Source organism: Chiloscyllium plagiosum, unplaced genomic scaffold (assembly GCF_037043375.1).
Source record: "Chiloscyllium plagiosum isolate Xiang-an unplaced genomic scaffold, Cpla_swu_hap1 HiC_scaffold_22, whole genome shotgun sequence".
Lineage (NCBI taxonomy): Eukaryota > Metazoa > Chordata > Chondrichthyes > Orectolobiformes > Hemiscylliidae > Chiloscyllium > Chiloscyllium plagiosum.
Window position 1 is genome coordinate 39,738,286 of NW_028270160.1, and position 19,600 is coordinate 39,757,885.

General features: G+C 37.5%; 1 protein-coding gene across 3 annotated transcripts in view; it reads left to right on the forward strand.

Moving 5' to 3' along the window:
• ppp2r2d (protein phosphatase 2, regulatory subunit B, delta) overlaps positions 1 to 11,313 on the forward strand; it is a 59,702-nt gene extending 48,389 nt beyond the window's left edge. For all 3 annotated transcript variants that reach the window (XM_043712588.2, XM_043712587.2, XM_043712589.2), the window contains 3 exons: positions 2,520 to 2,689; positions 6,449 to 6,540; positions 8,218 to 11,313. In XM_043712588.2, the coding sequence (XP_043568523.1) occupies positions 2,520 to 2,689; positions 6,449 to 6,540; positions 8,218 to 8,497 (542 nt within the window). In that variant the 3' untranslated portion in view covers positions 8,498 to 11,313. The remainder of the gene's footprint in view (positions 1 to 2,519; positions 2,690 to 6,448; positions 6,541 to 8,217) is intronic.
• The last annotated feature ends 8,287 nt before the right edge of the window (positions 11,314 to 19,600 follow it).

A 19,600-nucleotide genomic window follows, 5' to 3' on the forward strand; every position in this document is an offset into this window, starting at 1 on the left:
TGCTTCTTCATCCCATTCATCTTCAATCCCCTCCTCCACATACCTGTCACCTCCCACCCCTCTTTCACTACCACCCTCTACTGCCTTGGCCTTTGCTGCTCCTTCACCCCGTCACTCTCTTCCTCTGATACCATCCTCGTGAGGCAGTTGATGAAAAGGCAAAAAGTGAAACGCACGCTAACTTGTCACAAGCTTTTTGAGGTTGCAGGCATTGGGCTTCAGTGTGCCCAGCAACATGAAACCATGAAGATTTAAAGGGGCTGTGCAGCTCTGGGTATTGATCAAGAGTCATTGCTTTACAGTAGTCATTGCTGTTTCAAACATCAAGCCCCAAAATCTCATCTTGTGACCCAAACTTTTGAAGCCCTCAAAAAAGGGCTAGTCTAGGAGTCATGATTTAGAGATGTCGATGTTGGACTGGGGTTTACAAAGTTAAAAAATCACAACACCAGACTATAGTCCAACAGGTTTAATTGGAAGCACACTAGCTTTCTGAGCGCCGCTCCTTCATCAGGTGATTGTGGAGGACACAATTATAAGGCACAAAATTTATAGCAAAAATTTAAAGTGTGATCTATCTGAAATTATACATTGAAAAATACCTTGATTGTCTGTTGAGTCTTTCATATGTTCGAATACCAAGGTAGGGATATCCTTTCCAAGCAAATGAGACCACTATCTGGTACAGTTGAAACTTTATTGCTGGAACAGCACAGCAGGTCAGGCAGCATCCAGGGAACAGGAGATTCGACGTTTCGGGCACAGGCCCTTCTTCAGGAAGAAGGGCCTGTGCCCGAAACGTCGAATCTCCTGTTCCCTGGATGCTGCCTGACCTGCTGTGCTGTTCCAGCAATAAAGTTTCAACTTTGATCTCCAGCATCTGCAGACCTCACTTTCTCCACTATCTGGTACAGCCTGAGAGAGCAATAAGACTTAAGACTGGTAGAATACCATGAAAGAAGTGAAACTATCATGGTATTCGAACAGATGAAAGACTCAACAGACAATCAAGGTATTTTTCAATGTATCATTTCAGTTACATCACGTTATAAATTCTGTGCCTTACAGTTGTGTCCTCCACAACCACCTGATGAAGGAGCAGCACTTCAAAAGCTAGTGTGCTTCCAATTAAACCTGTTGGACTATAACCTGGTGTAGTGTGATTTTTAACCTAATCTAGGAGTGGAGTCTTTAGTTCACTTGTGGGGTGAGACTTGGCCATTGCTGGTTGGGCCAGCATTTATTTTCTGTTCCTAGTTCCTTCTAAGAAGGTGGTAATGAGCTGCCTCCTTGAACTGCTCCATAAGTGTTCTGGGTAAATGCACAATGTAGTTCAGGAGGGAATTCCAGGGTTTAGACCCAACGACAGTGAAGGAATGGCGGTATATTTCAAGGTCAAAGTGGTGAATGGCTTGGAGGGGAACTTGCATTCCTATATATCTGCTGCTTTTGTCTTTCTAAAAGGAAGTGGTTGAGAGTTTGGAACGTGCTGTGTAAGGAACCTTGGTGAATATTTTTGCAGTGCATTTTGTAGGTGATGTACCCTGTTGCTACAGAACATTGGTGGAGGAAATGGGTGTTTGTGAATATGGCACCAATCAAGCAGTTGCTTTTTTCCTGGATGGTATGAAGCTGCTTGAGGATTGTAAGAGCTGTATTCATCTAGACATTATCTGAAGTTTGTATGGTATGAATGTTTCATGCCACTTTTTAGTCCAAGCCAGCATTTGGGAATGGACTGCTTTGGTACCTGACAGGTCATGAATGGTGCTGAATATTGTACTGGGCTTTCCCATTTAGGAAAGGAAAATTTATGGAGCTTCCTCATGCAACAAGTTGTTTAATTGCTGTCCATCTTTCAGGACTGTATTTGGCAGGAGTGCAGAACTTAGATCTGAGCCATTGGTTGTGAAATTACTTAGTTTAATCACTTGCTTATGCTGTTAGTCCTGTTTTGTATCCTCACCAAGTTGAGACCTCATTTTTCGGTATGCTTGGTGGTGCACTTGAGTCCCCTTTTGCACTTCTCATTGAACCAGAGTTTATCCCTGGCTTTATGATAATAGTATGAAATTTGTTCCATTTTGCACTGTGATAGTGCCAAACAACATGATGCAACTATTATCAATGAATAGGCCTTCACCCCTGCGATGGCCACTCTTACTGGTACTGTTGTGGACAAATGCAGACAGAATTAGGAGGATGCAAAATAATTTTTCACTCTTGTTAGTTCCCTCACCACCTGGCACAGATCCAGTTCATTCGAGTGGTGAGGGTGACTAATCGTCAGCCAGGACCTTGCTGAAAGGTTACCACACTCTTATTTCTTTTATATTCTTTTGTACTTTGTGATACGATGTTATTTTAATTTAAGATATTTTGCTGAAACTGCTCACAATTGATACTCTTTGTAACATTCCATCTAGTTAGCTGTGTCTCTTTTTTAAAAAATCTTGCTTTAATTGTACTTAATTAGTGGTAAGAATATACATATTTCTAACTTTTCCTTCAATTTGCAGTTTTTGAAGAACCAGAAGATCCAAGCAGCCGATCATTTTTTTCCGAAATCATCTCCTCAATTTCAGATGTGAAGTTCAGCCATAATGGTCGATACATGATGACACGAGATTATTTGTCTGTCAAGGTGTGGGATGTTAATATGGAAACACGACCACTAGAAACTTACCAGGTAAGTTATTAAGTTGGACTTTTGGATGCTTGGTACTGCCCCACTTAAAGGCACGGTTTAAAAAAGTCATTAGGGTGGCACGGTGGCTCAGTATTCAGCACTGCTGCCTCACAGCGCCAGGGACCCGGGTTCGATTCTCGCCTCGGGTGACTGTCTGTGTGGAATTTGCACATTCTCTGTATGAGTTTCCTCTGGGTGCTCCGGTTTCCTCCCACAATCCAAAGATGTGCAGTCAGGTGAATTGGCCATGCTAATTTGCCCATAGTGTTAGGTGCATTAGTAAGGGGTAAATATAGGGTAGGGGAATGGGACTGGGAGGGTTACTCTTCGAAGGGTCAGTGTGGATTTGTTGGGCCGAAGGGCCTGATTCCATATTGTAATAAACATCTAATAATAAACAGATTATTCACAATATGGTTAATGGAAGACCAAGAATGGGAACTAAACCATCTGGTGTGTTCAATATTTAGGAAGGACAGACAAAACGAGAAAGGTGGGTAGCATTGTCAGTGAAGGAGGAAATACATGCAGTAGTGTGAAAGAATAATGGTTTGTAAAATCATGTGAAAGCTGATGGATGGAGGTGATAATAAACACCAACGGGCAGAAAATGTTGGTTATGGTCTATCAGCCCCCGCGCAGTAGTGGAGATGTAAGGAAAGGCATTAAACAAGAAATCAGATGCATTCAATAAAGGTACACCTGTAATCTTGGATGATTTCAGTAGCGATTGCACAAACCAGCTAGCAATGGTGTTGTGGAGGAAAATTTCCTGACTTGTAAGTGATTGGTTCTTCAATTTCCTTGTCTAAGAAAAGAGTATCGACTATTCTCAACTGGGGACTCTGTAAAATGAAAATAAATTGTCTTATTGTGCAGAATCCTTGGCTAATAGCAACCACAAAATGACAGTATTGTTCTTTTTAAGATGAAAAGAAGAACTTGACTAGTCCAAAATTAGGGTTCTGAATGTAAATAAAGGGAACTAATGAAATTGAGTTGCGAATTAGCAAGGAATGGTTGGGGAATCTTATTGGAAAGTTGACTATGATAGACAATGGCTAATATTTACAGAATGTGCCATGAATTCGAAGAATTGGAATAATTATTCATTCCTGTCTGGTGCAAAAATAAATAGTGTGGAGATGCCAGTGTTGGACTGGGGTGGACCAGGTCAGAAGTCACACGACACCAGATTATAGTCCCAACAGGTTATTTGAAATCACAAACGCTGCTTTATCGTTCGTGAAGTCACTTTACCTGACAAAGGAGCAGTACTCCAAAAGCTTGTGATTTTAAATAAACCTGTTGGACTAAACCTGGTGTGTTGTGACTTCTGACTTAAAAAAATAAGAGAAAAGGGAGCTCAACCATGATTTACGAAAGAGATTAGGGATTGAATGAAATTCAGAGAGAAATATAGAATTGCCAGAAAAAGCAGCACCACAAAGGATTGGGAGCATTTTAGAATTCAGCAAGAGGTTTAATCAAAATGGATGAAAATAGATTGAGCATAAAATTGTAAGGAGCATAAAAGCTTTTACAGTCAGTTCTTCTAAATCTTTGAAGAGAAAAAGATTAGTAAAGACAATGTTGTCCTTGCCATTTAGAAACTCGGGTAATTTTAATGGGAAGCACAAAGAAATGCAGAAGAATTGAACACACGCTTTTTGTTCTGCCTTCACAAAAGAGGGCAGAATATCATCCCAGAAATGTTTGGACGTCTAGTGAGAGGGAGAAATCAAATAAAATCCCTATTAAGAAAATGGGGTTAAAAGCTGTCAAGTCAGCAGGGAATGATTATCTGCAACCCAGAGACTAAAAGACCCTGGAACTATTGGATGCATTAGTCGGCATTGTGGACTTTGGCACAATTCCTACAGATTAGAGTATGGTAAATGTAATCCCACTATATTTAAAAAAGCAGACAAAAACAGAATTGCAGACTCTCAGTAATGAGGAAGATTCTATAGTCTGTTATAAAAAACATTTTAGCAGAAAACTTGGAAGGCATTAATGGAATTGGACAAAGCCAGCATGGGTAAATGAAAGGCAAGTCATGCTCAAAATCTCCTGGAGATCTTTTGAGGATTTAACTAGTAGAATAGGTAAGAAAAAACTCATGAATGTGTGGTCCAGAAGAATTTTCAGAAGACTTTTGATGCAGTCCCTCAAAAGAGGTTAGTGGGCAAAATTAGAGCATTTAAGATTGGAGTAATACATTGATATAGATTGAGATTTGGTTGACAGAGTGAAAATAATATTTCCACATTTGCTAATGACAAAGTGGGGTGGGATTGAGAGTCATGAAGGGGATTCAAGGTGATTCAGACAAATTGAGTGGACAAAAGCATGGCAGGTGCAGTTAAATGTGAATTCATACACTTCTGTGTGAACAACAAAGTATTATTTAAATGATATATTGCAAAATGTGCACTAGTCAATGAAATTACACAGGCAGGTGAAGCAAGCAATTAGGATGGGAAATGGTATGTTGGCCACCTTTGCAAAAGGAATTGAGTTCAGAAGTAGGGATATCTTACTGCGGTTGTGCAGTGCCATAGTTATACCACACTTTGAGTACTGCATGCAGTTTTTAATAAAACTTTGAATATTGGATTTCAAAATAATGGAATATGGTAGTTTGTTAATTTTATGAAGGATGTTTTATAATTCATTAACTGGGTCAAACAATCCTTCCAGAACAGTGAACTAATTCACTGTATTGGAGAGCTGGAATGTTAATGGAAAATTGTTTATACTGGGGAGTGGTTTATGACAAGTACTTTAACTACCGAAGGTAGATACAAAATGTGCTGAAGAAACTCAGAAGGTCTGGCAGCAAATGTGGAGGAAGAAACAGTTAATGTTACAAGCATGATATGACTCTTATACATGAAAAATTGTCATCAGATGCTAAGTGCGAACTCTGTTTCTTTCTTCACTGATGCTGATGGGCCTACTATATTTCTCCAGGATTTTCTGTTTGATTCAGATTTTTGGCATCTAGTTATCACAAAGTTTTTTGGCTTTAGGAAACTTCGAAATTCAAAGTTTTTATGGCTGTTTAGAGAGACCCAATTAGAGTTAGAAACAAGTAAATTATTTCTCCTAGAAATATTTTTTTTGGAGCTGTTAAGGGAATAAGTTATCTGAAGTGAAAAATTTAGTTTGTGGAATATCCAGGTGAAGAATGTTTAGTTAGAAATCTGCAGGTTATTGTGTGCTGAGGAAATCTAACATAAGGCATCCACAGTTCACAGAATTTATAGAATTAACATTGATGTAATTTATCTGAATTTGAATTGCTGTGAAGAGATGGTGTTGGAAAATACATTGAAGCATAATTTGAATGTTTTAAAGTTTTTGGGGTTTTTTGACTTCTGTATAATAAACTTCTGTTAAAGAAACTCTGCAGACTCTTATGTTTTAGTGAGTGGCTACCACGTTAACTAAAATAACAATAAAAAATGATTTCTCAGGCCACATTTCATTCTGGAGTCTGACTTGTTGAGTAATTACAAACGACTGGAAACAGTGACAACACCTTGGCCAGTCAGTTAACTTGCCAACCAGTCAACACCCTTTTTCATCTGTAGTATGAACAGTTGTGAACACTTGAAATTTGACATTTGAGTATTTGCTCTCAGTGCAAAACAAAAAATTTTGGCATTTTTTTTTATCAACAATATTCAAACTATTTGTTGTTTAGAGTTCTGTTCCTTTGACTGTGCTTTGTTTTTGATGCCCACTTTCCAGGTGCATGAGTACCTACGGAGCAAACTCTGTTCCCTGTATGAGAATGATTGCATTTTTGACAAGTTTGAGTGCTGCTGGAATGGTTCAGACAGGTAAACGGTTACGTATTGATGTGCTGCTGTTCATTGTCAATTATTTAGAAATTTTGCATGGATATAAGTCTCAGTTCATAAGCAGTTAGGTTAGGTTGACAATCCGTACAATGTCAGTTGGGATCTCATGTTGTCTAAGAAAATTCTGCTCTTTGGATGAATTGTTAAACTTAACTGTGTGCAACCATTCAGTGGGTATTCTGTCTACGAAAGAAGAATAATGAGTTCCCTCCTGACTTCATCATTATTCTTCCTTTACTCAACCTGGCAAACATTCACCTCCATTGCTATGAAAATCTGGGACATTTGAGGCATGTGAAAAAGTACTATACGAATGGAAATATTGGTGTTAGTCTCAAAAGCTGTTTTGTTCCAAATTAGTAGCTAGTTTGAACCTTTTGTCATTCATCTGTGTATAGAGTAAAATCTGATTTGGAGCATGTTTATAAGAATCTGATGCAATGTTGAGATTTGTAAGATCTAAGCTGTGTCCTAACTTGTAAATTCCTTTTCAAACAAATGTGTTCTTTATGTCTAATTTTTTAAACTTTCTTGTTATTTTTGCTGTCATTCATGGAGGCGAATTACCTAGGGACATGATTCTATAAAGAGACCCATTCCCTTGTACTGTCGTTTTGAACAGGTGCTGCCTTATTGAAGTGCAGACAGCTTCTCCTTTTTAGATAATGCCTTAATGTTTCCTCTGGTGACTCAGTTTTGCAGTGAAAAATAAAAAAAACACTTTCACAGTTATGCTTCTCTAAATCATGACATAATGCAGTGACATACCATTCCAATAGTTCAGTTTTCAAAAATTATTGAAAATTTAGCTTTAGAAGTTATCAACATCATCCTTTTCAGCTAATCTCCATGATTTGCACATCTCAGCGTGACACAGAGACCGATTGGCCTCTTTTAACAATTTCTTCTAGTAATTGTCCCCTGTGTCATAATTCTGTTACTAATTATTGTTGTCTTAATCTGAAACACAATTATTTTAGTACTTGTGTTTGGAGTTGCTGGTGAGTTAAAGTTAATTGCTCTATTCCTTGTATTGCTGTGATGCAATTTATTTGTACTTGGATGTGCACAAAATATTAGGTTGCCTTCTTTTGAGAAGATTTTCATGTTTATATGAATGTTCCCACTTGGCTATAAATTTGTTTGTAATCAGATGCAACATTGAAAAATCAGTATTGCATGAATTCTGTTGTTCTAATGGTTTTCCATAGCTACTGCTCATTTCCTGTTACACAAATTGAACTTAGCCATACCACTGAAAGTCAGACTGCTCTGTAATTCATTTATAGAGAGGTTATGTGTTCTCTTAGCAAAATCAGAAGACTGAATTCCCTATTAGTATGAATCTGAATTCCAGTCTAAATCAAGAAATGCATAAGGAAAATAGGCAAATTCTTCTTATGCAATGTAATGGTATCTAAACTGTTGCTTATTGCAATTCTAGTAAAATTTTGGCTTTGTTCACTAATCCTGTTTACTGCATAACTTGGCAGTAAAATTATGTAGAGATGTTAATAATGGCATTTCCTTCCATAATGACATCAATAATTGTCATAATGCCTGACCATGCGTCAGTATGGTCTGAATCTCACTCTTTTTGAATGCTGTATTTTGAATATTTATGTTGAACTTATTTACATTCTTATTTATAAACAGTGCCATCATGACTGGTTCATACAACAATTTCTTCCGGATGTTTGATAGAAATACCAAACGGGACATCACACTTGAAGCATCCAGGGAAAGCAGTAAGCCGCGTGCCATCTTGAAGCCACGCAAGGTTTGTACAGGTGGTAAAAGGAGAAAAGATGAAATTAGTGTCGATAGTCTGGACTTCAACAAGAAGATTCTGCATACAGCTTGGCATCCTAAAGAGAACATCATAGCTGTTGCTGCAACTAACAACTTGTATATATTCCAGGACAAAGTAAATTAAAATTAGCCTAGTTTAGGACAAGACAGGTTTTGCACAGGTAAACCTAGTAATCTTTCTTTGAAGATAATGATATTGTTCTCCAAAATTAGTACGTCTACAAGGGAAGATTTGACATGTTCATTTGTGCTGATGATGCACTTTTGCCTTCAGTCAAGACATTACTTTCCATGGCCTAGATTCCCTAAACATGAGAAACCCACCAGAAGGAGACTTGGGTGGACAGTGCTGGTCACATATGGCTTTCTCTTCAATTTCCTTAATCAAGTCTGAGCTTTGCATTATGAAAAAAAGACCAGAAGTGAAACACAAAGCACAGAGTTGAATGCATTATGAGGTTTGTCCTTGCTGTGTAATTTTTGGCCTTCCTGAACATGAGCTGTGCTTCAATTTGCCTGTAAACATTCCTCCTCTGTCTTTTTGATTCAAGTGTATTAAGTTTGAATACTTCAGTGGGCTTTGAGCAGAGTCAGAGGCCATTTTTTTTCTTGTTTAATAACATATACTCACACTGTATCTATAACCACTTCCTGGTGTAAAAAAAAATCATGAAAAAATGTTTTTAAATCTGAAGGTATGTACTGTGGCTTTGTGATACAATTTGCAATGTGTACTGAGAAAGCTAACTTTAAATAATTTGAGTTTAACATGAAGTGGTGCACGATGCACTTTTTCTGCACAGCAGAATAAGTGATGTTATTGCATGGCAGAAATTCAATTTGCAACATTTCACAAACGTGAGCTGAAAACTGATCTCCATTATTATGAAAATAAATTATATTTTTATAGTCATTTTTTTCAGTTTATCAAGATAACCAATTTAAATGGAAGTGGAGTGGATAATGGGTTGTCTTACACTTCCTGCAAGTGACTATCTGAAGAGCGCTTCTCCAAACTGTGACATTACTGAAAATCAGCAGTGATCGTATATCTCATAATACATTTCAGATTATTCATTACTGCATAGTGATAATGTCCTATCTGACTGTTCTCTTCAGATCAAAGAATATGTACCTAATATCTCCAATGTTACATCCACAATAGAAGAGCAATGGAAAGTTGTACTGTACACTCTGATGCTACATTTATGAGCTATAGAGAAACCAAATTAATGTTTCCAGTCAATGAACTTTCCTCCATTCTGATGTAAGATGGTTGATCTGAAATATTAAATACAGATGCTGCTTGACCTGCTGAATACTTACAGCATTTCTTGTTTTAAATTCTAATTCCAGCATCCCCTGCACTAATTTATCTTTTGATCACACCTTGTTTATTCCTCTGTTTTTCTGCCTCTGCATCTCATACAAAATTTAAGAATCAATCTTGGTTTAAAAAAAATGGAACAGCTCTTATATTCGTGCATCACTTCAGTTTGGTTTTATTTCTACTCCAACCCCCAGTTGTGTAAATACAGCTGGATGTGAATTCACTTAATTTTATGCAATAACATTAACTTGAGCGGGCATTCATTCAAGTGAGCATGCTTTTCATTTCCCACAATAGTTTTGGTTCGTTTCTTTCCATCATGTTTTTAGTTTCAGAACAGCTAGCCTGTTACTTCCCCTCTTCACTCTGCAAGTTTGATTTTCTTTCTTTATTCCCCCATGCTCAAGGTTTTCTGTCAGAAACTGTTTAAACTTTAATAGAGAAAGTACTTGTGATATACAATTTCTTGTTTTAATTTATTTCAGCTTTGTTGAAGTAGCTTTTGAAACTACATTTTACTATAATTTCTGTCAAAATATTATTCAATATCATGTACAACATTTTCATTTAATCCCAAATAACTAGCTAGCAGTATATTTAGGCATTTCAAAGGTTATAATGCAAGAATATAAGGGTGTTAATGATAAACTACTCTGACAAGTTTTGAAACCAAGAAAATTGAAAGCAATAATTTCAAAGGATCCTGTGTCCATTTGCATGAAGTGTACAGACAACTGTATGAATCAATGTTGCAATGAATTTACTGTCCATGGATGGGTATTCTTAATACTTCATTACAACTTATGTGTTCTAACTTATTGAATGTTGAAATGCTTTGAAAATATACGTAGGAACATTGTATTACTAATGTAAAAGAGTTATAATGCCATATTCAATTTAAAATGCGCTTCATTTTAGCACTTGAGCATTAAGTTTGACCTGGTGCCAAAACAAGTTCAAATGTGCTAAAGCAGTAATTTGCATGTGCCTTTTATTGTTTTTCTTTATTTTTATACATAGAATTATTTAATACATTCTAATTGTTTGTATAAAATCTGTTTAAATTTAAAGGTGTACATGGATCCTTTTTAAAAATGTATGGCACAAGATTTGTGAGAGTAATTAGTTTTGTAGTTTCAAAGTTGTCAAGGTGGAATTAAAATTGGCAAAATTAGTATAGGATGAAAAGGCTGTTCTTTCACTTTTTTCATCAAAACATGCTGGCTTTGGTTATCTTTCAGCTTACTAGATTAACAGACTGGGTAGTTATCCCTCCAGAGCTAGTTACTTCAACATGTAATTTCATTTAGACCTCATAATTTACTGAACAAAAGCTATTTCATGCGTCCGGATTTTTATACGTAGTGCTCTCTCATTATGTTGAAATCAAAAAAAAATGTTTGAAGCTTTATTTCATTGATATGTCAAATATTTCATAGTTTCAGATGTCAGAGTAATTAAATCTCCAACTATATTCAAATCTTGTATTCACTTTTACAATTTTAGTTCATTTTTGTGAAGCATTTTATTTTGAAAGCATTTTCTACATCTTGTCTAGTTAATGTTAATGCATTAAACAAAAATATGGTCTAAACCATTTTTTAAGCTAATGAATTTCTTCCAGATGAATTTAATATTTTCAGGCACTAAAGAGTGAGAAACTAGAATACTGTTGACCTCTGCGCAATTTTTGTGCGATGGCAAAATTCAAATATTCGTTTTGGAGATGCTCATCCAATTCCTTTTTAAGATTACTGTTAAATCGTCTATATGACTCATACATAGTACAAATAGCATACTCCAGTTGTATCTGGCAAGTGAGTTCTCTTTTGCTTCTAATAATTTTATTTGTGTTTGTTGTGCTTACCGATTATTATTATTTTTATTATTGCCGTCAGTTATTGCTCCTGGGGTATAAGTAGGACTGTAGACTTTTGTGTAAGTGCTTTTTGGAGCCAAAGTAATGGTCATTGGTGCTACAATTAATGTAGATTGCACCAAATTAGTCATTCAGACTACTTAACTTGTATGTCCAGGAAAAAAAAAAGCAACCTTCCTTGCCATCTCTCCTGAATGAACTTCCCCAGCCAGAAGGCCATATCAAATATTTTATAAAGAGCCTTTTCTGATGTCCTAAGTTCTCCTTTCAATTATTTTACCCTAAGAAATTTAGTTGAATTTCCTTGGTTTAACTTGGAGGTTCTGCTGTAAATCAGTGTTAGCCAATCTTGCCCCATGTTGCAAATTGGTCAGAGATATGAAACAAGTTCACTGCAATTCACAGTTCATTTTGGAATCAAAAATGCAATTTTTAAATGCACAGATGATGCCAAATTGCAGGAGATAACCAATACTAAGGGCTTCCATCAACCTGCAGAATGAAAGTTATAGTTACAAATGAAGTTCAACACTGATAATTGTGAGAATGCATTTTGGTAAGAATGGGGATGTCACTTACTACAAAAGCCAAGTATTGCAGAAACCAGAAATCTGAAATAAAAAACAAAACACCAGTGAAATTCAGTAGGTTTTGCTGATTACGTGAAATGGAGTGAGTTAAGCTGGGGTAGAAGAACAAAGGAACCTCAGTGCAAATACATCCTTTACTAATAGTTACACAATGAAATGGCTGGGCCATTTGGAAAAGTAAGTAAATCAAACACTAAGCTTTATTTCGGTTTAGAATTGAAAAGCAAGTAGCATTAAACTTGTTGAATCTTGGTCAGACTGTACTTGGAATACTCTGCAGTTCTGGTTAACATACATTAAAAATGATGGAGAGAAACTCTGGAAAGAATCTGAAGAAGATTTCATATGGATAATACAAGCAATATGTGGGCATATATGGTTAGGTATATATTTATAAGCTGAGAGATGACCTAGAGTTTCTTAAAATTATGTATGGTTCCAATAGAGTAGATACAGAAAGAATGTTTCCTGTTTGGGGAAGTAGTCCAACATGAGGCTGTCATTATACATCACCCATTGAAAAATCGGAAAGAAAATTCTGTTTCTGCAATGCGGGAAGAATGGAAATCGAAACTGTAGAATAGTGGTGTAAATACACATTAGAGTGGAAGGTAGACCAGCTTTTGAGTAAAAAGGAATTAGATGGTAATGATTTGTAGATTTAGATGAAGCTCAAGTAGAGCATAAGCGCCAGCACAAACATATTGGGTCGAATGCCCTGCATGCTGTGCTGTGTATCCTATATAACCTTAGGATGGATCTTGCTCAGGATCTGTTTGAGAACACTTCTCAATACACTTTGTCTAATATGTCGCACATTTTTTGTAAAATCTGTTGGATTACCTCATCATTGATACAATGTTCCAGTCTTTGTTCAACAGCCAAATTTTGATTTGAAAAATTCGCAACCAACCTCATGTTTCCCCAATTAGCCATTCAAAATGATATTCATATTTCTTTGGTCTGCTTTAAATATAACAAATGTTCAAAAGGTATGGTGTTCTTTGGCTTGCAAAATGAAATGCAGAACTAAATAAAAACCAAGAACTGTGGAAATCTGAAAAAGTCTCTTCTACATTAGGGAAACGAAACACCGGCTGAACAACCTATGTTCTGTCTGCAAAACTGATCCCCAGATCCCAGTTATCTGCCACTTTAACACACCACTATGTTCCCGAGCCAACATTTGTCTACTGCAGTACTCCAGTGAAGGTTAAGCACAAGCTGGAAGAACAGCATCTCATTTTCTTGGAAACCCTGCAGCCTTCAGGGCTCAATATAGAGTTCATTAATTTTTGGGCAGAAGTCAATGTCCTTTAACCACCCCCACATTCAAGGACTTGTCATCACATGAGTTGTTTTCAGAACATTCAACCCATTTTCACCAAGTGTGGTCCCCATTACCAGCTTTTCTTCTTCCCTGGCATTCCATCATCCATCACTTTGTTTGCCTAAGTGTGCTCTCTCTCTGGGTTCTGTCTTCACCTATCCCCTCACTCCTTTACCCACCAAACTGCCATCCCCTGTCTTCAGCATATACATCACCTTTTCCTAGCCAGAACTAGTTCTGATGAAGGGTCACTGGACTCGACTTTAACTCTACTTTTTCTCCACAGATGCTGCCAGACCTCCTGAGTTTTTGCAGCCATTTCCGATTTTGTTAATGTAATGCAGTATTCTTTTTGTCCATTGCTTAACATTAATTCAACATACTAAGTGTTCCGAGTATTCACCTAAAATCTTTTTTAAACTTAATCTTGATTTTGATGCCATTGTAATATTTTGAGCCCGTCATCCATTTTCCAGTAAAGTTTTACATTTAAGTTATCTGATATTTATTCACTTTTAGAAGGATCAACTCCCAAATTTTTGTTACTTGTTTAGAAAGCTGTTTAGGATAAATTTTAATTGGAGTAATGTTGCTCATGTCAAAAGTGTATATTTTATGTATATCATCAGTGACGAGACAATATAAAACATTGAAACGAGCTAGAACTATTTCACCTTTAATGTCAAAATAATTTAATTTCACTACTTAAAGCAAAGTTTGGTATAGCTCCTGCATCAAGAAGAAGTTCCAAGTTTAAGGTAATAGCTGGCAGTTTGACCATAACCCTCAAGACAACTGAAGAAAAGCAAACTTTGTCAGTATGTCAGTGAGTTTACAAGTGTTTCACTTGGCTATACAAGTTAATTACACAGTGCAAAGTCACATTTCTGTTACTTTGACACAAATGATAGAAAATTGGCAACTCTTGCCATGAGCCACTGAATTACTTTTTCATGTAGAAATAAGCCAATTTAATTTACACTTAGTCTGTAGCCTTTCGCTTCCAATGAAAAGTGAATGCTCGTGGCAAGCTGAGAGGTGTGATAAATGGATTATTCCAGTAACCTGCATGTTATAAAGGACAGGAGTCTTTTTGTAGGAGTGGCAGGAATGCTGAATTGTAAGGAATATTATTCACACCTGAGATTTGTAACTACTGCTTCTAGAGTGCATGTGAGGCCCATTTTAGTTTCTCATGATGATAGAGGTCCAGAGAAAAGTGGTATTACCTTAAATTATAGCTAATCCTGGAAACATTTCACAAGGTGTATTAGAAATCTAGAACTCCATTCCTACAGGTGTTGCAGCTAGACAACTTTAAATTATAACTCCTATCACATAATGTTATTAAAGGATATAAAGGTTGTTATACGTAACTACTATGATTAAGTGGAAATAAAATATAGTTTAATAGAAAAGTCAATCTGGTTTAAGAGGCAAGTCATCCCATCATCTTTGGACTTCCCTACATTCCCACTAATCCATCAGTCTAACTCCTTAATTCTCTTTGCACCCCAAGCCCCAGGCATATCAATTCAATGACTGATGGAGTAGACCATTGTCTTCCTGTTAAAGTCGGGACATTCCTCACTTTTTTTTGCTTTCATTTCATGGTGTTCTTTTGGTGTGTTCGAAAACTCTTGATTTACTATTTATGCTTTGTTAGATACAATTGGCTGGCTTTTTGAGGAATTTGTTCTTTAAAGGAAAGTATAATTGCTGTAAACTAATGTAAATCTTTAAAGACTATCCTTTTCTTACATACCCTTTAATGTATTTCCCCAATCATCTAAGCCAATTTACCCCTTATACCTTCATAACTAACTTTGTTCAAATTTAAAACCCTGGCTTCAAATTGAAGCACATCACTTTCAAATGTAATGTAAAATTCTGGCATATTATGGTCATTCATTCGTAAAGGTTGCTTTACAATTAGATCATTAATCAGCCAAGATACTAGGTCAAAAGTAACATGTTCTATAGTTAGTTTCTCAATATGCTGCTTTAGAAAATAATCCCTAATACATTCTTTTTAAAAAACTCATCATCCACAGCATGAGTGTTCTTGAAGCTCACCCAGTCTATATGTGGACAGACATCGCCCAAGTTTATTACCCATGTTATATGCTTTTCTAATCCTCTGGTTAATACCATGCCCACACTGCCATGCCTTTCGCCTAGAGATAATTCCTACTAATATTTGGTACCCCTTTCTCATTCTTAGCTCCATCCAAGCAAATTCCACATTTTCCTTTCTGAAATCCTCCCTTCCATATTTGCTGATGGGAACCCTTATCAGTGCAACAGCATCTCACTTTCTGGTTCACAAATCCACAATAAATCTTGAGTTTCCTTGAATATTCAGTTCCCTATCTGGATTACTTTACAAACATGTTCTGTAACAACAATGAGATAATGTCCATTTACCTTGATTTGTGCTTCTAAATAACTTGACATACATTCAGGTTGATTTTTGAGATTGTTCCATGCTCTATTAATGCTTTTGCATGCCTTCTAAATTCACTTGCCACTTTTCTAGATCCTGTTAAGAGCTTTAATCCTTCCAAGTTGAGCTACTCCTCAGGTTTCCATCCCCAGACAAGCTAGTTTAAACCTTGTCTGTCAGCAAAAGCAATTTGATATTGGCCCCGGTCCTTTAAAAGAGCAACCTGGAGAGCTAGTAGGAGTCCCACCTGCTCCAGAACCTTTCCTACTGCTTCAGAAATCTGATGCTCATCCTGCCACACCAATCCTCCAGCCATTTGTTCAATCGATCTATTCTTTTAGTCCTATGCTCACTAGAACATGACACTGAGTGGTCCTAAGATTAGTATTCTTGAGATACTGCTTGTTAATTTCCTTCCTAATTCCTTAAAATCTGCTTTTAGGAACTCCTCTCTCTTCCTATTTAAATTGTTGGTACCAATGTGAGCTAAGGTTTCTAGCTATTCACCCTACCCAGAAAGATGTTCTGCAACAGCTGCTTGATATCCTGGACCTTGATACTAGAGAAGCAACAAAGCTGCTTGGAGTTATATTTGCTGCCACAGGAATTCTTGTTTGATTCCCAGACTATGGAATCTATCGATATTGCTCTTCCACTCTTTCTCCTCCACCCCTGTACAACTGGGTCAGCCATGAGACTTGACTCATGCTGCTAAGAATGAAGTGTCCATCAGCTATTGAACTGGCCAGTGTTGACCCATTTGATTAGTTTTGATATTTAGTGTACAAGAATTATAACATGCTAAGGAAACTGATTCTGAGAAATTTTGCGACTCCAATGGAGTTGGGGTGACTAACTGCAATTGCTGATAAACTCTGTGTCAACTGGAATAATCTCACCATGGTAGCCACAGACACATGATTTGAAACTGTTAAGTACAGTCTACTGACAGCTTGCATTTTTGATTTTAATAAAATGTTGCAGGGGTTAATACAGCATAGTTTGACTCCAATCCTCAGAAAAGCTTCACCAAAGTGCTTCATTTTAAGAAGCTCTTACAGGAGGGAATGCCACAAAAAGTGGAATTGATCATGTGTGAGTGGACAAGGTTAGGCAATGTGGCTTCAACTTCACATGTCACCAAATGCTCATGCTGGTCAAACACTGAACCTTAATTGCTCCTCCAGCAGAAGTTCCTGGCATTCCAGATTTGCAACTAACATCCAGAAGCCTTACCCTCTCACATTACAATGCAGTTACCCTCTCACTCTCCTGTCGCTGCAAATCACCCAAAACATTACCACACGTTTGCCACTGTTCACCTTTCAGGATAAGGTGTCGCACAATAGAATGGGAAGGAACAGACTTGTAGGGGCTAAATAACCATTGATGTTTGGAGGCTAATAGAAGAGATAGCTCTCAACATCTCAATTTTAATTGTGTTAAAGCCCGTTGCATTTGTCACCAAACATTGGGGATTATGTTATTCCTTGTCCAATATATTTTTGTCAATTCCTCAAAGGTCATAATTCTACTGTTTTTGGTATGATGATCAAAGGGCAATTGTTGCAACCATGAGCCCTTTCCAATCCTCCCTTGCCTTGTGCCAACTTCTCTTCTTCCATGTTATTATTTTCAGACATCCAGGAATTGTTACCTGCCCAGCCATAGTAGTTCCAAGGGCAGGAGTAGAGTGCAATGCCACAATGAAACTCTGATGCTTGCAGCCACAAGCTCAGCTGTAGGTACCAAATATACATTGGAGGCTCGGATCCCCACATAATAATTCACAAGGTGTGTGACCTACAGCCAGGACACAGGGAAAGAATGGTTTGTGAGCCACCTCATTGGAGGAGATGTTGCAACAAGTACTGCTGCAGAGCACTCAAGTGAGGACTTCAACGGGTAACTCTGGGCATACTGAGACATTGAGTGTATTGGCCCTTCTGTCATTGTGGTAGAGGAAATATCATTCCACCTTGAAAGAGGGCATTGTACAGACTTTCTGAAGCACATTCTTCATTTTGCTGTCTTACTGCAAACCACAATGAACTACAATTATAGGCCATAGATGTGTTAGAGTTTTCATGTGCCTTTCTGTGTGGATGCAACAACAGTCCTTGCCAAATCTAGGAACTCGCCACAGCACCTCAAAACACTTCACAGTAGCAGACGTTCTTTAATTCAGCTTGTGTGTAACCTCTGTCAGCTGAATATCTAATCCTTGTTGAATGAAGTGCAAATTTGTTCAATGGTCTTATTTTGAGAAAAAAAAAGGAGAAATGGGCTGGGTGACTTGAAGACAGCACTGGTTCAGTTGTTTTGAATCCATCTAAGCACCCTTCAAAACATGGCACATCGTTGCCAGAAGCTACTATCAATTTAGAACTAGGGAATTTGGTATTTAGAAATATTTTATTTTTATTTTTGGGCTTCCTATTGCTTACAAAAGCTGATATATTTTATTCACTCAGGGGATGTGGGTGTCACTGGCTGGGCCTATGACATTTGTAAAGCATTTGATCTGCTGACAGGATGTAGATTTGCTCACTGAGCTGGAAAGTTCATTTCCAGACGTTTCGTTACCCTACTAGGTAACATCTTCAGTGGGCCTCAGGCGAAGCAATGCTGAAAATTCCTGCTTTCTATTTATACGTTTGTTTTTTTTGGGTTGGTGATGTCATTTCCTGTGGTGATGTTATTTCCTGTGGTGAAGTCACTTCCTGTTAATTTTCTCAGGGAGTGGTAGATGGGATCTAACTCAATGTTTGTTGATTGAGTTCTGATTGGAATGCTATGCTTCTAGGAATTCTCGTGCATGTCTTTGTTTGACTTGTCCTAGGATGGATGTGTTGTCCCAGTCGAAGTGGTGTCCATCCTCATTCATATGTGAGGATACTAGTGAGAGAGTGTCATGTCTTTTTGTAGCTGTTTGGTGTTCATGTATCCTGGTGGGTAGTTTTCTGCCTGTTTTTCCAATGTAGTATTTGTTACAGTCCTTGCACGGTATTTTGTAAATGACATTAGTTTTGTTTGTTGCCTGTAAAGGGTCTTCCAAGTTCATTAGCTGCTGTTTTAGTGTGTTGGTGTGTTTGTGGGCTACCATGATGCCAAGGAGTCTGAGTAGCCTGGCAGTCATTTCCGAGGTGTCTTTGAGGTAGGGGAGAGTGGCTAGGGTTTCTGGACATGTTTTGTCTGCTTGTTTGAGTTTGTTGCTGAGAAATCAGCGGACTGTGTTCATTGGGTACCCATTCTTTTTGAATACACGGTATAGGTAATTGTCCTCTGCTCTGCGTAGTTCCTCTGTGCTGCAGTGTGTTCGCTCGTTGAAATAATGCTCTGATGCAGCTTCATTTGTGGGTCTTGGGATGATTGCTTCCTAAAGAAAATGGGTACCCAATGAGCACAGTCCGGCGATTTCTCAGCCAAACAAAGACATGCATGAGAATTCCTAGAAGCATAGCATTCCAATCAGAACTCGATCAACAAACACATTGAGTTAGATCCCATCTACCACTCCCTGAGAAAATTAACAGGAAGTGACTTCACCACAGGAAATAACATCACCACAGGAAATGACATCACCAACCCAAAGAAAACCAAACATATAAATAGAAAGCAGGAATTTTTCAGCATTGCTTCACCTGAGGCC